General features: G+C 48.1%; 1 protein-coding gene across 1 annotated transcript; it reads left to right on the top strand.

The window, feature by feature from the left end:
- Window positions 1-5,941: 5,941 nt before the first annotated feature.
- On the top strand, window positions 5,942-20,350 carry GALR1 (galanin receptor 1). The gene is made up of 3 exons (XM_081563137.1): window positions 5,942-7,561; window positions 11,972-12,037; window positions 19,615-20,350. The coding sequence occupies exons 1-3, from the start codon at window positions 6,896-6,898 to the stop codon at window positions 19,930-19,932; spliced, it is 1,050 nt and encodes a 349-aa protein (XP_081419263.1). The 5' UTR covers window positions 5,942-6,895; the 3' UTR covers window positions 19,933-20,350.
- Window positions 20,351-20,680: the final 330 nt, after the last annotated feature.

Raw genomic sequence — 20,680 nt, 5'->3', positions numbered from 1 at the left:
ACAGACACAGAGATTTAAAGCTTTATATTTAAGGCACTGTTCATTGACCACTTTCAATCATGTGATTGGGAAGTTTTTCTTCTAAGAGTATTTCACTTTATGCTCCATGATAAATATTATCAGACCTAGATTTCAAATATGACTGCACTTTTATCCTTATTGTCCTCTCCTGTGCAGCCAATAATCTATGTGATGAAATTCTGATTAAACGACTTATTTCTCATGTGGCTTATTTTAGGGGCGTCCTCTCCTAAAGGAAAGAGAATAGTGACAGAAGCTCTATGATCCCCCACTCCAAGCCTCACTCATTTTCAGAGTGAACATGTCACTGTTATTAAAAGAAGTCCTTGTCTTCCTGAGCCCAGTAAAAGGGGGTATTTCGACTGTGTCAGGATCACATGTTTGGACTTCCTGGGGCATCCTTCAGGAAATCTCCTGGACTCAATGGCTCTTCACTTCACAGAGGCGTTGACATCTTTGAGGAGTTGATAAGGCTAGGATGCTCGTGGCACATGGATTCTGAATAACATTTCAGGAAATTCATGGATGCAAGACGCCCATCTATGAAGCCGGCCTGGACCCCACAGGACAATGAGATACCTGGGTGCAGAGCTGACATCTAGGTTGGATATTCCCTGAAGCTTTTGGCTCCCAGACTCTGTTAACCCTTCTGAGCCTGCAAACATGGCCTTGAGAGTGCTAGAGATCCTTACCCCATTTGGCTGGAAACAAAGGCAGGGTCTCTGCTCTGTAAGACCCATCCCAGCTCTCCTCCTGCTGCGGCTGAGTGCTGCATGGCCCATCAGCAACACATCGTCCTGACACGAAAGGAAAGAGCTATCCCCAAGGGAGCTGCGTGGTCTGCCCAGAGGGCTCCAGTGGGAGAGGGGTGGGCACTTGGGGGGTGGGGTTCTGCAGCTGCCCGAGAACGAGGAGATGACTGATTTGGGTTCCATCCCCAGTTAGAGAACTAAGATCTTGGAAGCCTCTCTGGATGGCCAAAATAATTTTTTTAAAAGTGTACAATTTAGTGGCATTCAGCACACAGATGGTGCTGTGCAGCTGTCCCCGCTCTGCAGTTCAAGAACTTCTGCAGCATGGCAAAGCGAAGGTCTGTACCAATTAGCTCCCCCACCCACAGCCCCGCCGCCCCTCCTCGGATGTACTCTGTCTCCAGGAATCTGCCTGTTTTAGCTAACGTTCAATTTTATGCCTTTCATTATGACTTGAATTGTCTAACCATCTGCATGTGTTACTTTCATTTGTCACAAAATGTCAATATGGATTATGAAGGCAAAAGGGTTATGGACCATTTGCAATTCTTACGGATGCTTTCCTGTTTTAAAATCATCCCAATAAATGTTCTTTTACATGATCTCACGGAGAACGAGCTAATTGAATATACCTGGGTCAGACAGTGAACTAATGTACTATTGCTTTTACATAGAAAGGAGGCACTTGTTTCTGTGTTATTCCCAGAGATACTGTCACTTTATTAGGCAGGTTGCTGGGCACATCATAGCAAAGGATTATTAGTACATTAATATGCAGCAATTAATTACGTTAAACTTCATTGTAATAAGCTGATTAGAACATTAGGTCGTGAAACGTGAGAGATTTGCTCCACAGCTTTCAATGCAGTTGTTAAACTACCCTAAGAAATTAAAAGATTTGATATATTAAATTAGCAGAAAATATTAGGTAATTTTGGATGGCATAATTGCCACTGGTTCTAAGCACCACGTATAATATCAAGCACATTTCTACATATTTAATCTTAAGGAGATAAGCCATCAGAGGAAATAATTTCTACAAGCACAAAAGTTCATTGTGACCTTGCTTTCCATATTTAATTATCATAAGCAATCTAAATATTTAACAAAAGAAAAAACTAAGTAAACGTTTGTCTCTCCACTTGGTAGATTAAAAGCAAGAGCTGACAAGAACATAAATGTCAGAAATTCTTTCAGGATCGAGCCAATAAAAGCCAGTGAATTGTTTTACAAGTGCTATGTTTGTCATTATTTTTTTAAAAAAATCCACTGAAACTGATCTTTGTTTAATCAATATTCAATCTAACTTCAATCCTCATTCCACACGACTGAGCGACTTCACTTTCACTTTTCCCATTCATGCACTGGAGAAGGAAATGGCAACCCACTCCAGTATTCTTGCCTGGAGAATCCCAGGGCTGGCGGAGCCTGGTGGGCTGCCGTCTATGGGGTCACACAGAGTCGGACACGACTGAAGCGACTTAGCAGCAGCAGCAGCAGCAATCCTCACTCCTCCTGGCCTGTTGAAAATATTAATGATGCTGTCAACTGTCTGAACATCCAGGTTCTCCCCTCTCTCTGTCTCTCTCTCTTGTCCTCCTTCTCCTATGTACAGGAAGATCCTTTCTCCAGTCACTTTTTGGTTTCTCAAATTGTTATTCCTTGAGTTTTAGGATTCCTCAAGCTTGGGCACGCATCATCGTTTCTTGGCATTCTGCACACGCTCCATGGTCTGACTTCTGCCAGGGATGTTAACCAGGGTGGGCTGCCTGCAGTAACAAGCAGACCCTAATACATCAACCCCTCTATCAAGTAGAGATCTCTTTGAGACTCAGTATTCTGAGACTTCGTTCAAGGCAGTGGGGCAGCTCTTCTCCTCAAGGTCTTCAGGGACCCAGGCCTCAGTTTCCTTGGAGGGTCAGAACACAATTCCAATGGGTAATGTTTGAATAAAGCGGAATCTGTAGCTCAGGGCTCTCTGAGAAGTCAGATAGTGGAGCGGGGAGGAGGGAGGAGGTTGGGGGAAGGCAGAGTTAGAGTTTCTTCCAGGTCGTGGCATGTTTGCAGACTAAGGAAACAAAGCTGAGCAGAGGTGTGCCACTCCAGGACCAGATGAGGAACTCGCTGGAGGAGGAGGCAGGAGCTACTGGGTCCAAATGTCAGGCCAGCTGGGAGGAGGTGTGTGCTGACTGCGCTCATGGGACGTGGGTGCTCTTGGAAGTGCGGTGGACAGGATAGAAGGACTTGGTCTGTTTCACTGAGTCGTTTGCACCCAGAGTTTTGTGGTTTGTGCCCTGAGTTGGGAGCGGCTTGTGAACGAGCTCAGGGGCTCACGGCAGCCCCCAAGCACACCTGGTCCATAAGCAGGTCCCCTATCTGGTGCTGAACCTGGAGTTCTGGTTTGAGGACATTTTAAATGACTTCATTTGGATCCTTTTGCGTGATTTTTTTGTAAAAGAGGAATTGCTTCCTGCAGTTTTCGATTTATTGAATCCTATGAGATGAAACAGTGATACTTCTCTGGAAAGAGACTTGGAAAATGTCCTTCATTCTTTTAGACTAGAAAGTATATGTTTACTTCTCTTCTGAATATTTGAAAGTCTGGGTTTGAAATGAAGAACTTGGGAAAAGTAAAAACAGCTCAGAGCATCCAAAGTACAAACATATAGCGCTCTCTCTCTCTCCTTTGTCTGGACTCCCTGGAGCCTCTGTCTCCGTAACAAGACTTATCATCCTGTAAGTCACGGGTGTTCGTCTTTTTTCCTCGTGGGGTTATGTGTTCCTTGACGTCACCCACATTGTTAACCACTTCTCCTGGTGAGCTCAGCCCAGGATGGGGAGGCACCAGCCCCTCAGAACTGAATGAACCCTGAGTATGCAGATGATGCAGGGATGCTGGGCCTGAGTGCTTAGTCGTGTTTTGCAACCCTTTGGACTGCAGCCCTCCAGGTTCCTCTGTCCATGGGATTCTCCAGGCAAGAATACTGGAGCGGGTTGCCATTTCCTCCTCCAGGGGATCTTCCTCACCCAGGGATTGATCCTGCGTCTCCTGTGTGTCCTGTGTTGCACTTGAATTCTTTACCTGTTGAGTCAAATTGGCCTCCTGGGTCATACTCCTTTCCCGTTTAACAAATAAACACCTTATGTGGGAGGTTTTGGTTCACACATTCGCCGTCTGGAGGGTTCCTACACCACGTTTCCTCTGGGGCCGGCGTCTTCTATAGTCACGATGGTGGGTGCACGCATGGTGCCAACGGAGCAGCACTGACGGATCAGGGCCAGCCACCCTCTTTCCTGACTCTGGGCTTCATCAGATTCCCCCAGTGTCTGCTTGGTCACCTGCCTGAGGAGGCGTCTGTCAGGTTTCTCCACTGTTAATTTGCACCACCCACCTGCACTGTCGTCTTTGGAAGGAAGAATGTAAAAGGGTACATTTAAGGGAAGGGAGTTGCATCCATCTCTTTTATCCATAATAAAACGTAAGATCCATGAAATAAGGAACTTGGCTTTGTTTTTTGTCCTGTTTTCAGAACCTAAAATAATTTTGGGCAAAGAGCAGGCACTGAAGGGTAACTAGTAAAAGAATAAAAACAGACCACATTCTTTCTCCTTCCAATTAAAGGGAAAAGCCACCTTCAAATGCAATCCTAAGTATGACAAAAAAGAGGAGGAAAAGAAGCATGGAAATAGAAAACAAATAGGAAGTATTAGTATAAAATAAAATGTTAAAACTTAAGAGTTAGAAAAACTTATTATAACAATAAATGTAAACAGATTAAATTCACCAGGTTAAAAAAATTGAGATTATTAAGTTGGATTTTAGAGTAATCAGTTATGTGCTGTTTCCAAGAGATATCAGGGAATCATAGGGCATAGGAAGATTGAAAAAGGTTGAGCAGGCCAATGAAAAGCAACAGTGTTGGTATATTTACAGTAATAACAAAGAACACATTAAGGGAAATATAACCCCAGACATATAATATTAAAATGAGACCAAAACCCACAGAATATTATTTAAGAACATATGCATATGCCATAAATGTATAAATAAATGATCAATAGATGATATATTTAGGTATGTGGAGATGGTGGGGTTGGGGTTAAGGTTGTGATTGGGGAAGAATACAAAAGTGCTTTCAATTTTATTGATAATTTCTTTTATGATTCCAAGCTGCTTGATGGGCACATTAGTATTGCATACAGTTTTATAATATCTGTTCCATGTTGAAAATAGTTCATAATAATAAGAAAACCTTTCCCCTAATCTAACTACAAACAACTTTCAGTGCAGCACAGGACACCATCACCGTGACAGTGTAGGTCAGATGGCCCCCTGGCCCTGAGGCTGATGGACAAGACAACTGAACAAGGTCCAGCCATCCTCTTAGGGAAGGCAAGGGTGTTCTTGCTTTACCAGGATACTTGATAAGCTACTTAAACTCAATCTCGTCCTCTGGGAAATGTGGTGGATACAACAAATAGGGAATTGCCAGCATTGAATGAAGCAAAGAATGCAGGTAAGACGCCTGGTATATAGCAGGTGTTCTATGAACTGCGTCAGAATCTTTCTGGAAATGAAGCAGAATACATATCCACATAGAGTCAAAGAGAAATCAAATCCTACTTACTCCCTAAACTTCTGAGGCCAGGGCAGACCTGCCTCAAAGGGCCCACTTCCATCACAGCACCTGCCCCCGGGGACACTGCACCCTGTTCCCCACCGCATTCCTCGCCCCCTCAGCCACTGCGCTCAGCGCCTAGTGGACACTCGGGCGTCATCTGGAGAATGGTGGAAGGTATGGGGATACTTGAAAGGGAGTATAGACAGATCATGTAAACACTGCGAATTGAAGGGATCAATTTCAGCCCCTTAATTGCCAAGCGGCAAGCATATAGCGCTTACTAACACTTTCAGACTTAAAAAGCTCTTTTGTTGTTGTCGGCGGATCCACAGCAGTGAAATGAAATCTATTCTTTTCATTTTACAAATATTTCGCGCCTTCTGTATATATCGCTCACATGAGTAACATAAGGCAAAACTGATCTAAAGTTGGACGATGAAAACAGGGCACCTTCCCCTTTCATCTTACCCACGTTTATCAAGAAGACTCAAACAGGCCACCCGTTTCCTTTTCAGCTAGTTCCCTCCAGCCAGCAGGGTAGGGGGTGGGGTCAGGGATTTTACAAAGCCCCAGGTAGCCGCAGGGCCAATCACCGATTTCTGGGCTTCATTCCTGGGGCCGGGAGCGCGCTCCCCGACCGCAGCCCTGGAGCGAAGGGACGAGCGGTGTTGAAGGAGGAGGAGGCCTGCGCGCCGCCCGCCTCCCCGCCCAGTGCGCCCTGATCGCGCACAGCCTCGCCCGCCGGGGTCGGGGCGGGGGCTGCACCCCTGCGGCCGCTGCTGTCGCTGGACGCAGGCAGCTCCGCAGTGCGCAGAGAAGAGCGCGAGACTCTACTCGGAGAGGCGGTGGGCGGCGACCCACCCCATTAGGATTCGTCCAGTCTGCGCGCCTCGACTTCCGGGGGACTGGGGGACTCCCCGGGCGGCACGGATTTCAGCCCGGCTGAGTCCTCACTACATCTCAGCGGCACCCTGCGGACGACGGCGAAGGCGCAGACTGAGCGCTCGCCCAAAAACTACGAGGGGAAAGCGGCGCCGGCCGGTTGGGAGGCGCGGCGAGCCCTCTCCACGAACCGTGCGCTGCGCTGCTGCGCGCCCGGCTGTGTCCCCGGAGCGCCACGGGAAGGGAGCCGCGCGGAGCAACAGGTGCCGCCCGCAGCCTCTCGGGGCCCAGGGAAAGGACCTGCAGGGGCGCGGAGCCGGTAAGGCGCGAAGAGGGCTCTCTCCTCCCCCAGGGCTGCACCGGCGGTCCCTCCTCCCCGGCTTGGTGGCGGATCAGCGGACGCCCGGCGCGCTTGGGACAGCCTCGCGAGTGCGGGAAGGTCCAGCTCCGGCTCCCGTCTGCGTCCTCTCCCAGGTGACCCTGTCCGAAGAGACGGTGCCACTCGGCCCCGGCGCCTGAGTTCTGAGTGCCCCGAGCTGGGTCCCCCGGAGCCCCGCGGTACCCTCTTTCCCCGGTAGGCGCCCTTCGCCAGCGCGACCTAGGCTCCCCCTGCGCGCCATGGAGCTGGAGGCTGGGAACTTCAGCGAGGGGAACGCGAGCGGGCTCGAGCCCCCGACCCCGGAACCCAGGCCGCTCTTCGGCATCGGCGTGGAGAACTTCGTCACGCTGGTGGTGTTCGGCCTGATATTCGCGCTGGGCGTGCTGGGCAACAGCCTGGTGATCACCGTGCTGGCGCGCAGCAAGCCGGGCAAGCCGCGCAGCACCACCAACCTGTTCATCCTCAACCTGAGCATCGCCGACCTGGCCTACCTGCTCTTCTGCATCCCCTTCCAGGCCACGGTGTACGCGCTGCCCACCTGGGTGCTGGGCGCCTTCATCTGCAAATTCATCCACTACTTCTTCACCGTGTCCATGCTGGTCAGCATCTTCACGCTGGCCGCGATGTCGGTGGACCGCTACGTGGCCATCGTTCACTCGCGCCGCTCCTCCGCCCTGCGGGTGTCCCGCAACGCGCTGCTGGGCGTGGGCTTCATCTGGGCGCTGTCCATCGCCATGGCTTCGCCGGTGGCCTACCACCAGCGCCTCTTCCACCGGGACGTCAGCAACCAGACCTTCTGCTGGGAGCAGTGGCCCAACCAGCGCCACAAGAAGGCCTACGTGGTGTGCACCTTCGTCTTCGGCTACCTGCTGCCGCTCCTGCTCATCTGCTTCTGCTACGCCAAGGTGCGGGGCGCGGGGCGGGTCCGCGGGCCTGGGGCGGCTCCTCGGTCCCCGCACCCCTCCGGGGCCCCGCCCCCTTGCCCTCATTCCCCGCGAGTTTTCTGCCCGAGCCATCGCCTCCTCCGGCTGCGGCTTGGGCTCGTGGGTTTGATGCTGCGCGAAAGTTGCTTGGAGTTTGGGCGACCCCGGGAAAGTTTGCAGGTCCGGGCGTCCGTCCCGGCCTCCGCAAGCCCTGGGCCCTGAGACTGTCCCCACAGGAGGCGGGGCTCAACGCCCACTTCTCAGGAGGTTTTAGCCGCGTGCCTGATCGCCTGCGTGGCCGCAGCGTCACGCGAGCGCCCGGTCCTGCCTAGCGAGCCCCTTTGCTGGGTGGAGGGTCCGCGCCCCTCCGCAGCCCTCAACTGGGATCGGATGGGGGGATTTCCCTACCCGCGGGGTGCATGGGCCTGGGGCGCCGGCCAGGACCGGCTTTGTGAAACCTCTGCTCCTGGCGACAGAGCTTTGAATTTTATTTCATAACACAAGCTAGGAGTCATAAATCCAAATGATCAGAAGTATTTCCTCACGGATTCTCCAGAGAACGGTGGATGGATGGGTTTGCAGCTGCCATTTCCCCATATCAGTCCTTTTAGGAGGAGGTAAAGGATGTTAAGTGGTTCATTCAGGTGGCAGGTCTAAAGCCTCTGCTGGGAGACACACACCCCTACCCCGCATCTCCTTTCTCTGTGCAGTGCCCTTCCCCTCAGCTCAGCACAATCACGTTCTCTTTCATTAATAACGCATGGTTTTGAAGATTTTATACTGATCTAAAAGTCTTACACCTTTTACACAACTTGTTTGTGTGTGTGTTAGTCACTAGTCATATCTGACTCTTTGCGACCCCAAGGACTGTATCTGGTCAAGCTCCTCTGTCCATGGAATTCTCCAGGCATGAATACTGGAGTGGGTAGCCATTCCCTCTTCCAGGGGATCTTCCCCACCTAGGGATCAAACATGGGTCTCCCACATTGTAGGCATATTATTTGCTGTCTGGGCCACCATATCTGCGTAATAATCAGGAGATGGGGTGCAGGGGGTGAGATCCCCTCTCCCTGACACACCTTCCCCAGTACCATCGCCACTAGAGAAATACTTCTGTGACTGAATTCTGAGATCTGCACCATTTTATCTAATCTCTCTCTCTCTCTGTTTCTCAGTTTCTTTCTGATAAGCCTGTGACTCTAGGACTGTGAATAATCAGGTGAAGTAGAACAGCAATCAGTTCTTATGTTCCACTCATAGTTTTTTTTTCCCCCAGCAGAAATGTGGACTATGAGCTACCTGGTTTTGTTGGCCCCTCCTCCCAGGCCATCTATCTAGAGTAGTGTCTATTTTGGATGGTAGTATTTTTGGATATGATCTGAAAGAATGTCCTGCATGGAAGGGTTATGCATAAAGAGATGCAATAAAGGCAGGAAATTGGGAATTGCTGTAGCTTAGCTCTGATAAATGGCTAGTTTATTCCTCTTGCTTTTAGCAAAAGCAAATCAAAGCTTGGTCTGCACAGGGCAGTGGTCTCCAGTGTGTACTATGTCACTTGATCTGCAGGCGACCCAGTGGGTTGGAGCCACTGTGCATATTTTATTGATAAGGAAAGAGGGTTTTGGAGGAGTGAAGCAGCTGACCGAGATTGTGAAGCTGGTAAAGCATTCAGGAAGGATTTCCGTGCAGGGCTTCCTAGCCCCCTGGGGGAGGCGGGCCTGTGGGGCATGGGCCTTGAGACTAGAAAGATTCTTAAAGTGTTTGGCTTTTCATTCATCATTGCATGGATTATACTTGAAGCATATTCTTCCTTTGTTTCCCAAAAGTCTTTGGTCTTTTGGAAATTCAGGTCTTTTTAACGGAAACAACAAGATAAACTTCTAGGAAGAAACCAGCCTACATTTCTGTCATTTGAGAATTTATAAAAGTCACACCTAAGGTGAAGTTTTTAAATTAAAAATTCAGTAAATACATGATCATTGGGATTTCTTTTTAAAAATATGGAAATAGTTTGCTTTTAAGCATAACTGGAAATTTCTTTGAAACTCAAAGTAATATTTGGATATTCATTCTAGAGCTTGAAAAAAGGTCAAGATTAAAGACTTCAGTTGCTTTCCTTTGATTCAGTCATTGTCTGCTTTGCATGAAAGGGTTTCGCTACTTAAATGTTACATTCGGGATTGATTGTTACCCCAAGGCCCAGATCAAAAGACATATACAATCACAGTGTTTTTTTTTTTCTTAAGTTAACAAAAGGAATTGCATTCCAGAGTTGCCTTCTGCACTGGCAGTTTAGTGGAAGGTCCTTTGCACCTGCCCTCCTGGGAGAGGCAGAATGCAGGGCTGGAGGATGACTCTGGGGCACCCGCTGCTGCTGTGGGGCTGGCTCACTCTTCCCTCAGGGCAATGCTTGTCCTGGGCCCTCCTTGGCCTGACACGAGATGAACTCATGACCTGCCCAGTTCCCCCACATTCCTGGAGACACCCTGTGCCAGGACTGGTGTGGGCCTTCCTGTACACACTTCTGAAAGTACCGAGTGACGGAGAAGTGCTCGCTCCCCACTGTCATCAGCTTCCAGAGAAATACAGTCATAACCCTTTCTCCTCTGATGGCGAGACCTTCATGGGGTCCATCACACGCATCAGTGTGGGTCCACAGTGTGCGCTCATGAAATGGAACAGAGCCAAGAGAGATATACTTGGGTGTTCTCCCCAGGGACCACTCCACGACATTCCTGAGGCATTTTGTAGTTATGAGATGTGATCCCCCCGAGTCTGTGGAAGGAATGAGTGGCCCCTAGGCCGTGTAAGGAAACAGGTAACATCTGACTTTTCCATGTGGGGTCCTCTCCAGGCAGCCCTCACTGACACTGCCTCGCCATCTCTCCCTTTCTTTCAGTGACCGGGGTCCTTCTCTGGTGGTGGGGTGGCTGTCCCCAAGGAACCTGACCAGGCTGGTCCTCTCCGGGAGGGGCCCTGTCCAGCCCTTTCCTTCCTCTTGAAAGTCCTCTTCATTTGTTCCTGCACAAGCCTCCCTTCTGTCGTTGTCTTCCATTCGATTTTTAATACCCCAGTTGCTGACGGCAGGAGAGTAGACGGACCTGTGGTCGCTGTACTGAGAGTGACCCCAGATGTCCCCATAGTAAGTGAGAGGCTTGTCTTGTGGAGGATGCTGAGCCCTTGTGCGAAGTGAGCAGTATTTGGGTAGGGCTGGGAGTTTGGAGTCAGAAATTCACACCCCATGACAGCTGCTTGACGGGGCTAGGGATTGTGAAAGTGAAGTGGAAGTGTTAGTCGCTCAGTCCTTTCTGACTCTTTGTGACTCCATGGATTGTAGCCTACCAGGCTCCTCTGTCCATGGGATTCTCCAGGCAAGAATATTGGAGTGGGGTGCCATGGCCTTCTCCAGGGGATCTCCCCCACCCAGGCATTGAACCCATTGCAGACAGATTCTTTACCATCTGAGCCACCAGGGAAGCCCAGGGAATTGTGAAGTGGTGGATAAATCCCATGGCTTCTTGATCAGGGAGTGACTGATGACTCCAGAGGGTTGCATCCAGCCAGACAGAGCAGCTTTCGTAATACGTTCAATTTGATTAAATTATTTCCATGCTGTGGTGTTCCAGGGGACAGGGAGGTGGCTCTAACACTGTTTCCGCTGTTTAGAGGGGCTCACTGAGCAACTGACGGGCAGTCTCAAGCCCTTAGTCACCCTGAGCTGATTTTCCTTAGGTTTTTCACTCAGATGGGACTTAAGAATGAACTCAAGACCTGCCTGGTGTGTGTACCACCATCCTGGCCCTGTTGTACAGCTTATGTTGCAAATTCTTGTGTGGAACCACAGTGTCTCACATCATTTCTCCTGAGTATGATGCTGGCGAGAGAAGACAAAACTAGTTTCTCTGAGGAAAGAAACAAGTGTCTCCCTGGAAGCCTCCCTGATGGGACATGCATTGTAGAACCTTGCAGAATGGTGGTCTGTCAGCTATCAGTGTTGTTGGAAGGCAGTCTGTAGTTTTTCCATGCATCTAGGATTTAACATATAGCAGGGACCTGGGATTGTGGAAATGTAGAATCTTAGGGGAGACCAGGTTGCAGGGAGGCCAACAGGGATGCAGGTATGGGCAGCGGAGTGGGTCTTTCCAGAAGAAACCTCAGAGCTACCTGCATCAGAGCTCTGCCAACAGGTACTCCGGACACAGGTGGTTAGAAGACCAGGTGTTCATGGCAATCCATAGTCATCATTACTCCACAGGCTCTTGTGAATTTCAGCTTGCATGATTTTGTAAACCATGGTCTTCCCTTTTCAGAACATCAGGAAATGTCAATGCAAATGGACGATGAATTTTGCGATTCTGAGGCAAACCGATTTTATTAGTCTGTGTTTTTCAGGTCCTTAACCATTTGCATAAAAAGTTGAAGAATGTGTCCAAGAAGTCAGAGGCATCGAAGAAAAAGGTAAAACTCATGGATTTACATTCTCTGTGCCATTTCTGGAGCTTGGTTTAATGTATACTCTTAGCTCTCCTTCATCCTCCTGTGAAATTATGCTTCCTGGGTTCACAGATTTGAAAGAATATCTTAGCCCTGGGCAGAGAGGAGACATGGAGAGTCATCTGCTGAGGGTGGGCGGGTGACTGAGCTGCCTGTGAACGTGGGTGGAGGTCTGGGGAGGGGCCGAAAGGTGTGTCTTCTGGATTCTGAGCCTCTGGAGAAAGTGCGCTGGAGGTGACTGGGACAGGGTGTCAAGTGGCCGGACCCACAATTTGCTTGAAATGGCAGGTGGTGCTAGTGGTAAAGAACCCACCTACAAGTGCAGGAGTCCTGAGTTCCATTGCTGGTTTGGGAGGAAGCCCTCGAGGAGGGCACAGCAACCACTCCAGTACTCTTGCCTGGAGAACCCCATGGACAGAGAAGCCTCAGGCCACAGTCCATGGGGTCACAGAGACATGATTGAAGCGACTTAGCAGACACACTTCTTTCATTGTGTACTTACTGTCTCTGATGTGGCTCCAGGAGGCCCCGTCTTAATTATCTTTGGAGCGAGTGTTGCTGTATCCCTCCTGGAAGCCTTGCAGCGTTGCTGTGCTCTGCTCTCTTCCTCCCAGATGGTGCCGACTTGGCCCCCCCCGGGGGCAGAACTGAAGATGGGAGGGGCCTCAGGGGGGTCCAGCCCATCTTTAATTGTCTTTCTTATTCTTCCCTGAATCCCGATTCCCACAAGCTTCCTCTGAAGAGTATGACAGCATCTAACATCCTGTGATCTATTATATTTCAAACCCATTTTGATGAAAAGCTATTTTACAAATCAGGATTAATTCACCTCTTACTCAGATCATATCCTGGAGAAGGAAATGACCACCCACTCCAGTATTTTTTTTTTTTTTAATAAATTTATTTATTTTAGTTGGGGGCTAATTACTTTACAATATTGTAATAGTTTTTGCCATACATTGACATGAATCAGCCATGGGTTTACATGTGTTCCCCTTCCTGGACCCCCCACCCACCTCCCTCCCCATCCCATCCCTCTGGGTCATCCCATTGCCCTGGCCCTGAGCCCTTGTCTCATGCATCGAACATGGAATGGTGTTCTGTTTCACATATGATAATATACATGTTTCAATGCTATTCTCCCAGAACGTCCCATCCTCACCTTCTCCCTCAGAGTCCATAAAATTGTTCTATGCATCTGTGTCTCTTATTCTGTCTCGCATATAGGGTTATCATTACCATCTTTCAAATTCCATATATATGCATTAGTATACTGTATTGTTGTTTTTCTTTCTGGCTTACTTCACTCTGTATAATGGGCTCCAGTTTCATCCATCTCAGTAGAACCGATTCAAATGTATTTTTTTTAATGGCTGAGTAATATTCCATTGTGTATATGTACCACAGCTTCCTTATCCATTCGTCTACTGATGGACATCTAGGTTGCTTCCATGTCCTGGCTATTGTAAACAGTGCTGCGATGAACATTGGGGTACACGCGTCTCTTTCAATTCTGGTTTCCTCGGTATATATACCCAGCAGTGGGATTGCTGGGTCATATGGCAGTTCTATTCCCAGTTTTTTAAGGAATCTCCACACTGTTCTCCATAGTGGCTGTACTAGTTTGCATTCCCACCAACAGTGTAAGAGGGTTCCCTTTTCTCCACACCCTCTCCAGCGTTTATTGCTTGTAGACTTTTGGATAGCAGCCATTCTGACTGGTGTGAAATGATACCTCATTGTGGTTTTGATTTGCATTTCTCTAATAATGAGTGATATTGAGCATCTTTTCATGTGTTTGTTAGCCATCTGTATGTCTTCTTTGGAGAAATGTCTGTTTAGTTCTTTGGGCCATTTTTTGATTGGGTCGTTTATTTTTCTGGAATTCAGCTGCAGAAGTTGCTTGTATATTTTTGAGATTAATTGTTTGTCTGTTGCTTCATTTGCTATTATTTTCTCCCATTCTGAAGGCTGTCTTTTCACCTTGCTTATAGTTTCCTTTGTTGTGCAAAAGCTTTTAATTTTAATTAGGTCCCATTTGTTTATTTTTGCTTTTATTTCCAATATTCTGGGAGGTGGGTCATGGAGGATCCTGCTGTGATTTATGTCTGAGAGTGTTTTGCCTATGTTTTCCTCTAGGAGTTTTATAGTTTCTGGTCTTACGTTTAGATCTTTAATCCATTTTGAGTTTATTTTTGTGTACGGTGTTAGGAAGTGTTCTAGTTTCATTCTTTCACAAGTGGTTGACCAGTTTTCCCAGCACCACTTGTTAAAGAGATTGTCTTTTCTCCATTGTATATTCTTGCCTCCTTTGTCGAAGATAAGGTGTCCATATGTGCGTGGGTTTATCTCTGGGCTTTCTATTTTGTTCCATTGATCTATATTTCTATCTTTGTGCCAGTACCATACTGTCTTGATGACTGTGGCTTTGTAGTAGAGCCTGAAGTCAGGCAGGTTGATTCCTCCAGTTCCATTCTTCTTCCTCAAGATTGCTTTGGCTATTCGAGGTTTCTTATATTTCCATACAAATTGTGAGATGATTTGTTCTAGTTCTGTGAAAAATACCATTGGTAGCTTGATAGGGATTGCATTGAATCTATAGATTGCTTTGGGTAGTATACTCATTTTCACTATATTAATTCTTCCAATCCATGAACACGGTATATTTCTCCATCTGTTTGTGTCCTCTTTGATTTCTTTCATCAGTGTTTTATAGTTTTCTATATATAAGTCTTTTGTTTCTTTAGGTAGATATATTCCTAAGTATTTTATTCTTTTTGTTGCAATGGTGAATGGTATTGTTTCCTTAATTTCTCTTTCTGTTTTCTCATTATTGGCCACTCCAGTATTATTGCCTGGAAAATCCCATGGACAGAGGAGCCTGATGGGCTGCATTCCATAGAGTCATAAAGAGTTGGACACAACTAACTGAACTGAACTGAAAGATTAGTGATCAGTTTAACATTTACATTGTTTGGTTTTATACGTATACGTGTACAGCACATGGGTATGTGTGTGTGTGTATGAGGCATGTGTATTGTTGTTGTGTTAGTTGCTCAGTCATTTCTGACTCTTTGTGACTCCACGAACTGTAGCCTACCAGGCTCCTCTGACCATGGGATTCTCCAGACAAGAATACTGGAGTGGTTGCTATGCCTTCCTCCAGGGGATCTTCCTGACCCAGGGATCAAACCTGGGTCTCCTGCTTTGCAGGCTGATTCCTTACTGTCTGAGCCACTAGGGAAGCACAAGACACACACATGTGACGGAATATATTATATGTGTTTAGTCGCTCAGTTGTGTCTGACTGTTTGCAACCATGGACTATAGTCCACCAGGCTCCTCTGTCCATAGGGATTCTTCAGGCCAGAATATTGGAGTGGGTTGCCATGACCTCCTCCAAGAGATCTTCCCAATGCAGGGATCTAACGCAGGTCTCCTGCATTGCAGGCAGATTCTTTACCATTTGAACCACCAGGGAAGACCAAGAATACTGAAATGGGTAGCCTTTCCCTTCTCCAGGGGATCTTCCTGACCCAGGAATTGAACCAGGGTCTCCTGCATTGCAGGCGGATTTTTTTACCAGCTGAGCCACCAGGGAATGTATATGTAAATGCAATTCTTCCCAGGGGAGAACTTCTCAGCATTTGGAGGAGGGAAGCTTTTCTCTTCTGTTCTCGCAACCTCTGACCCTTAATAACCACTGAACAGATGTCAGATCTGTTTTGATGTATTTAATTACCTCCTTGTTTGCACAGAACAAATAGTGTGTGTGTGTGCATGTACCTGCGTCTAGGCAAGGGCTAGCAGACAGGTGTGGGGAGTAGGGTAGGAAGACAGAAGGGGGAGATGGAGGAGGAGGAGGGGAGACAGGGAGCAGGAGCCCAGGGTGGAGAGGCAGCGCGCCTTTGTCCAGAGGCAGAGGCTCGATCAGCTCAGCTGATGCTGCCCCGTGTCCTGGCAGAGAAGAGCGTTCCTGGGTGTGCACACACTCAGTTTCTGATGGATGATGCGGTGATGCGAGAAGATCTTGGAGGTTTATTCATTTCAGCTATACCCATTCCTGGCTCCCCGCCTCGGTGGCTGCCGTGTCCATCCATAAGGGCTCCAGTTCGTGTGAAGGCTGGTAGTGCTCCCGGGGTGGAGGGTTAGGCCTTCAACACAAACGTGCTCAACAGCTATCCTCCCTGTTTGGAGGGAAGCAGAGAAGAAGAGTGTGCTTTCCTTTGCCAAAATAGTCATGACCACAGTACAGAGCCAACCTTGATCAACACCAGGCTCGGCTGGACCTAAAGAAACGTATTCTGGCATAAGGCTGATCAGATAGGAAAACAAGCTTCTTAACAATTTCTGGAAGACTTCCCAGTGGGGTAGACTTCCCTAGGATGGTTCCTGGTAATAGGGAGGTAGATGTGAAGCCCTCATGGTACCTCCTTAACCACGAGGTTCTTTTAACAGCTGCTCTTTCTCCCCGTCTGGCTTGGAGTAACTCAGCAAGCTTTTTGGCTGTCATTTATACAATTTACAAAATGTTTCTCATCAGCCTCATCATTTTGTCACTTTTTCCTTCCCTGCCAAGTTCCATTAGATGGATTATGAGTAAAATTCTTTGAAGGAAAAAAAATCAGATGTCTCAGATGGCTTGAAAAAGAGCATCTCACAGGAAGAGGAGAAATTACTATTTTTCAGATACTTTCAGTGCGAGAAGTAAAAAGAAGACAGGCTAATAAAAGGCCCAAACTTAGGTATAAGAATTCGTGCAGAGACTTGGCACGTAACGTTCAATGAGGACTTCTTCTCTATCGAAAGGTGATGCTGTGGTTCTGTAACTACATGGACAGGCGGGGAACGCAGGCAATGCGATGGGTGTAAATCCATCTGTGGTTCAGGCAAATGATACTGTAAGAGATGAAAATGGCCCCCGTCTCCACAGGAGCCCTCGTCTCCTCACTGTCTGACTTTTCTAAGGGGAAGGGCAGAAGCAGGTTCGGAACCTTTCGGAGGAGATGGTGTGGGTCAGCCTGGGAGTGCTCAGCACTGAAGAAGCCCCTCAGCCTTCCTCTCGAGGTGGACGAGGCCGCTTGCTTTTGTTGTGGCTTCTGTGGAGTTCTTCACCGATTCTTCAAGCTCTCATGAGCTATGTAGGAAGGTAGGCTCCTGGGCGGGTACATCATCCACATGACCTGTGGAAGCAAAGCTGTGAGCCATGAGACACTGATATCTGAATCTTTATGAAGTGGTGTGTGACGATGGCTTGCTGATCTGGTGGAAACCCAGGTCTAGGATTGTTGTTCAGTGGCTCAGTCATGTCTGACTCTTTGCGACCCCATGGACTGCAGCATGCCGGGCTTCTCTGTCCATCACCAAACTCATGTCCATCGAGGCGGTGAGGCCATCCAACCATCTCATCCTTTGTTGTCCCCTTCTCCTCCTGCCTTCAATCTTTCCCAGCATCAGAGTCTTTTCCAATGAGTAAGCTCTTCGCATCAGGTGGCCAAAGTGTTGGAGTTTCAGCTTCAACATCAGTCTTTCCAATGAACACCCAGGACTGATCTCCTTTAGGATGGACTGGTTGGATCTCCTTGCAGTCCAAGGGACTCTCAAGAGTCTTCTCCAACACCACAGCTCAAAAGCATCAATTCTTTGGCGCTCAGCCATCATTTTGTTAGTACTGTGAAGTATTTTGACCAGATCTTGACCCTGAGCTGGTGTCCTCCAGGCGCATGTTTTCTGGGTTGGGGGTAGGTGAGGGCGCTGTTCTGTGGGTGGATCTTCCCAGTTCCCTGGTCCTGGACCTCTGACGTGAGGGAGACAGAGGAGGGAGCCATGCGTATCTCTCCCTGGGCACCTTGATGTGCTCCCCTAACGTGATGCTGTGGCTGGTGTGAATGCCATTGGGGTGCAGGGCTGAGTGTCAGGGCCTGTGTGCAGGGCACCCACTCCTGTACCAGCTCGGATGGGCTGAGATGCATGTGAAATAGGCAGAAAACAAATAGTGAGCCTTTGTCGACACATAACTGTAACCACAAACATAGCATTCTGTTAAATTCTTTTGGGAGCATCATTTGATAAATGGTAAAGTTTATATAAGTACCCATTGATATTCTTTACTGATTTACATATACACAATGGAATATTACTCAGCCATTAAAAAATGATTTATATTGTAATCTTAAGTCACTCACATTTTAACGCTACGGGCAGACCAAGGAAAGGAACCTCGTTCGTGGTTCTGAAAAGACCAGCAGACCTGCTAAAAATAAAAGGCAGAGTTTGAATCAACTTGGGTAAACACACACAGTATCAAACCCTCCACAGAAAAGACACCACGCTGACCATTGCCCTAGAGGGACACAGATACAGTGTGGCTCTTATCTGTAAGCTGTCCGGGTGCAGCTTGTGACTTAGTGAAAACCTCCTGAAAGGAGCCGTGAAACAGAATATCCAGAGAGCATTCATTTTGTGCGGCACAGAGATGCCTTCCTGTCTTAGGAAGGACAGCGGCTGTGCTCCGTGCTATTTGTAGGTGTAATTGCGTCTAGATGGTTATTGGATCATCAGGAATGCATCCCATACACTAATGGGTAAACGGACGGATAGCAGACGATCCTTGACATAGGGAGCGGGGTGCTGGTCTGCTACGGTGTCATGTGCTTGGCAGCCTCAGTCTGCAAACCTGTCGCCCTGAAAACCCTGTCGTCAGGTTTGTACCTGAGTTGTTTGAAGCTGTTAAGCGGACCAGGTCCAGTCAGAGAATCATCACGTTGGGTGAGGCCAGGAGGCTGAGGCCCAAGGAGGTGGCCTCATTTTTCAAAGGTCATCAAACCCTCAGCTTTTGCGTGGCTCGTGGCACCTTCTGACCATCGCGTGGTCAGAGTAAACATGAGCATAACTCCCATCTCCAGTGCCCTGACCGCCCTTCCTCTCACCTTGTCCTGAGGTCCGAGCATCTCTTGTCCCGTCTCTGCCGGGTTCCCTGGCTTCCAGCCCGCCTCTTGGACAAACTTCCTCCGAGTCAGTTGGCTACCTCGCGTCTCTCCTGGAAGACTTGCTGTCTTAATCCTCACGTTCTGGGCGCTGTGGGCTGTGACAGCTGGGTTCTAACTCACGGGAAGTAAGAGCAAAGTTATCGCGTCACATGAGAACATTCCTGCAGGGTGAGGGTGCAGGCTTCTCCTGTGAAAGGAGGAGTGGGTCCACCATGGTTTCCTGGTTGGGGAGTCCCTGCTCCATGGTGTGAGGCTGCAGGGAAAAGAAGCACCTTCCTTCCTTCTCTCCTTCCCCTCCACCCTCCCTCCCTGAATTAATGGATCCCAGTGGGATCGCATCTCTCCAGGGGCAAAGTGGACCGGGGGCCACCGGGCCATGATTATAGCTCCTTTAGGGGTGTGACCGCGATGTGAGGGTCAGCACCCAGAGCAGATTTGGGACGCACTTGATTCTGTGAAAATGTACAGAAAGTTCCCTCTGTCAGTGCAGGGGCTAGAATGCAGGGCTCCTGGTCTGCGGTGATCAGCACCTCTGCTTTCTCTCCCTCCTAGACGGCGCAGACGGTGCTGGTGGTGGTGGTGGTCTTCGGGGTCTCCTGGCTGCCGCACCACGTCATCCATCTCTGGGCTGAGTTTGGGGTGTTCCCGCTGACCCCCGCCTCCTTCTTCTTCAGGATCACTGCCCACTGCCTGGCCTACAGCAACTCCTCCGTGAACCCCATCATTTATGCCTTTCTCTCCGAAAACTTCAGGAAGGCTTATAAGCAAGTGTTCAAGTGCCACGGCCGCAAGCAGTCACCTCTTAATGACACTAAAGAAAATAAAAGTCGACTAGACACCCCACCATCAACCAATTGTACTCACGTGTGAAAAAAGAGTATTATTTCAAATGTGGTATTTGCATACATGTGGACCAAGCACAGAGAAATACATTGGGGTGTTAAGCCAAGCAGTAACTTGCTATCTTAACAACAATTCATATTATATTAATTAAATTCCACTTGTGTTTAAAAAGTACTTTGATCTACCTGGAAAATCCCTAGGTCTGGTGAAAGCTATTTCTAAATTTTATTTTATTTCCAAATTCTATTCCATAAGCAAAAGAGAATAATATAGTTTTACACCTCTTAAGAAATGAAAGTTTCTCAAGAAACTTGATTTAAAGACTGTAAAGAGTCTATAATAGGACCCTCTAGATTTGTATTCTTTGTAGGATAAGGAAGAAGGGCCTATCAAGGTGGTCAGGAATATTTGTGGTCTACATTTTGAAGTAAATTTAATTAGAAAATATATTTGTGTTTTAGTTCTTCACTTTTTAGATTGGGGTAATATTGAAACTATATGTGTTTCAAATATGATTATGGACACTTGATCCTGAGTTTTATTTTTGTGGACATTTTTATTAGGACATATCCATCTGATGGAAATAAGCTTATTTGCACATTAGCTGCATCTGCTCCCAGTTGTAAACAGTGCATGGGGCTTCTGCAACGTGCTGTGTCCGTCTGCAGTCATGAGGTCCGTTGAGCTTCTCTCAGGCGGTCAGCAGCTGTTGCAGCCTGACCCTGGGGTGTCAGCCGTCAGGATGTCAGTGAAAAACTACCCTGTGAACTTAGTC

The sequence above is a fragment of the Giraffa tippelskirchi genome, chromosome 14 (genome assembly GCF_054371585.1).
Source record: "Giraffa tippelskirchi isolate mGirTip1 chromosome 14, T2T-mGirTip1v1.2.pri, whole genome shotgun sequence".
NCBI lineage: Eukaryota > Metazoa > Chordata > Mammalia > Artiodactyla > Giraffidae > Giraffa > Giraffa tippelskirchi.
The sequence above is the reverse complement of the archived record's forward strand: the minus strand, read 5'-3'. Positions and strand labels throughout refer to the sequence as shown.

Bases quoted from the DNA above. Each gene is read 5' to 3' on its own strand.
- GALR1 (XM_081563137.1), top strand. From the start codon at position 6,896: ATGGAGCTGGAGGCTGGGAACTTCAGCGAGGGGAACGCGAGCGGGCTC. The intron at 7,562-11,971 runs GTGCGGGGCGCG...TGTGTTTTTCAG, and splicing joins TCTGCTTCTGCTACGCCAAG to GTCCTTAACCATTTGCATAA. The intron at 12,038-19,614 runs GTAAAACTCATG...TCTCCCTCCTAG, and splicing joins CAGAGGCATCGAAGAAAAAG to ACGGCGCAGACGGTGCTGGT.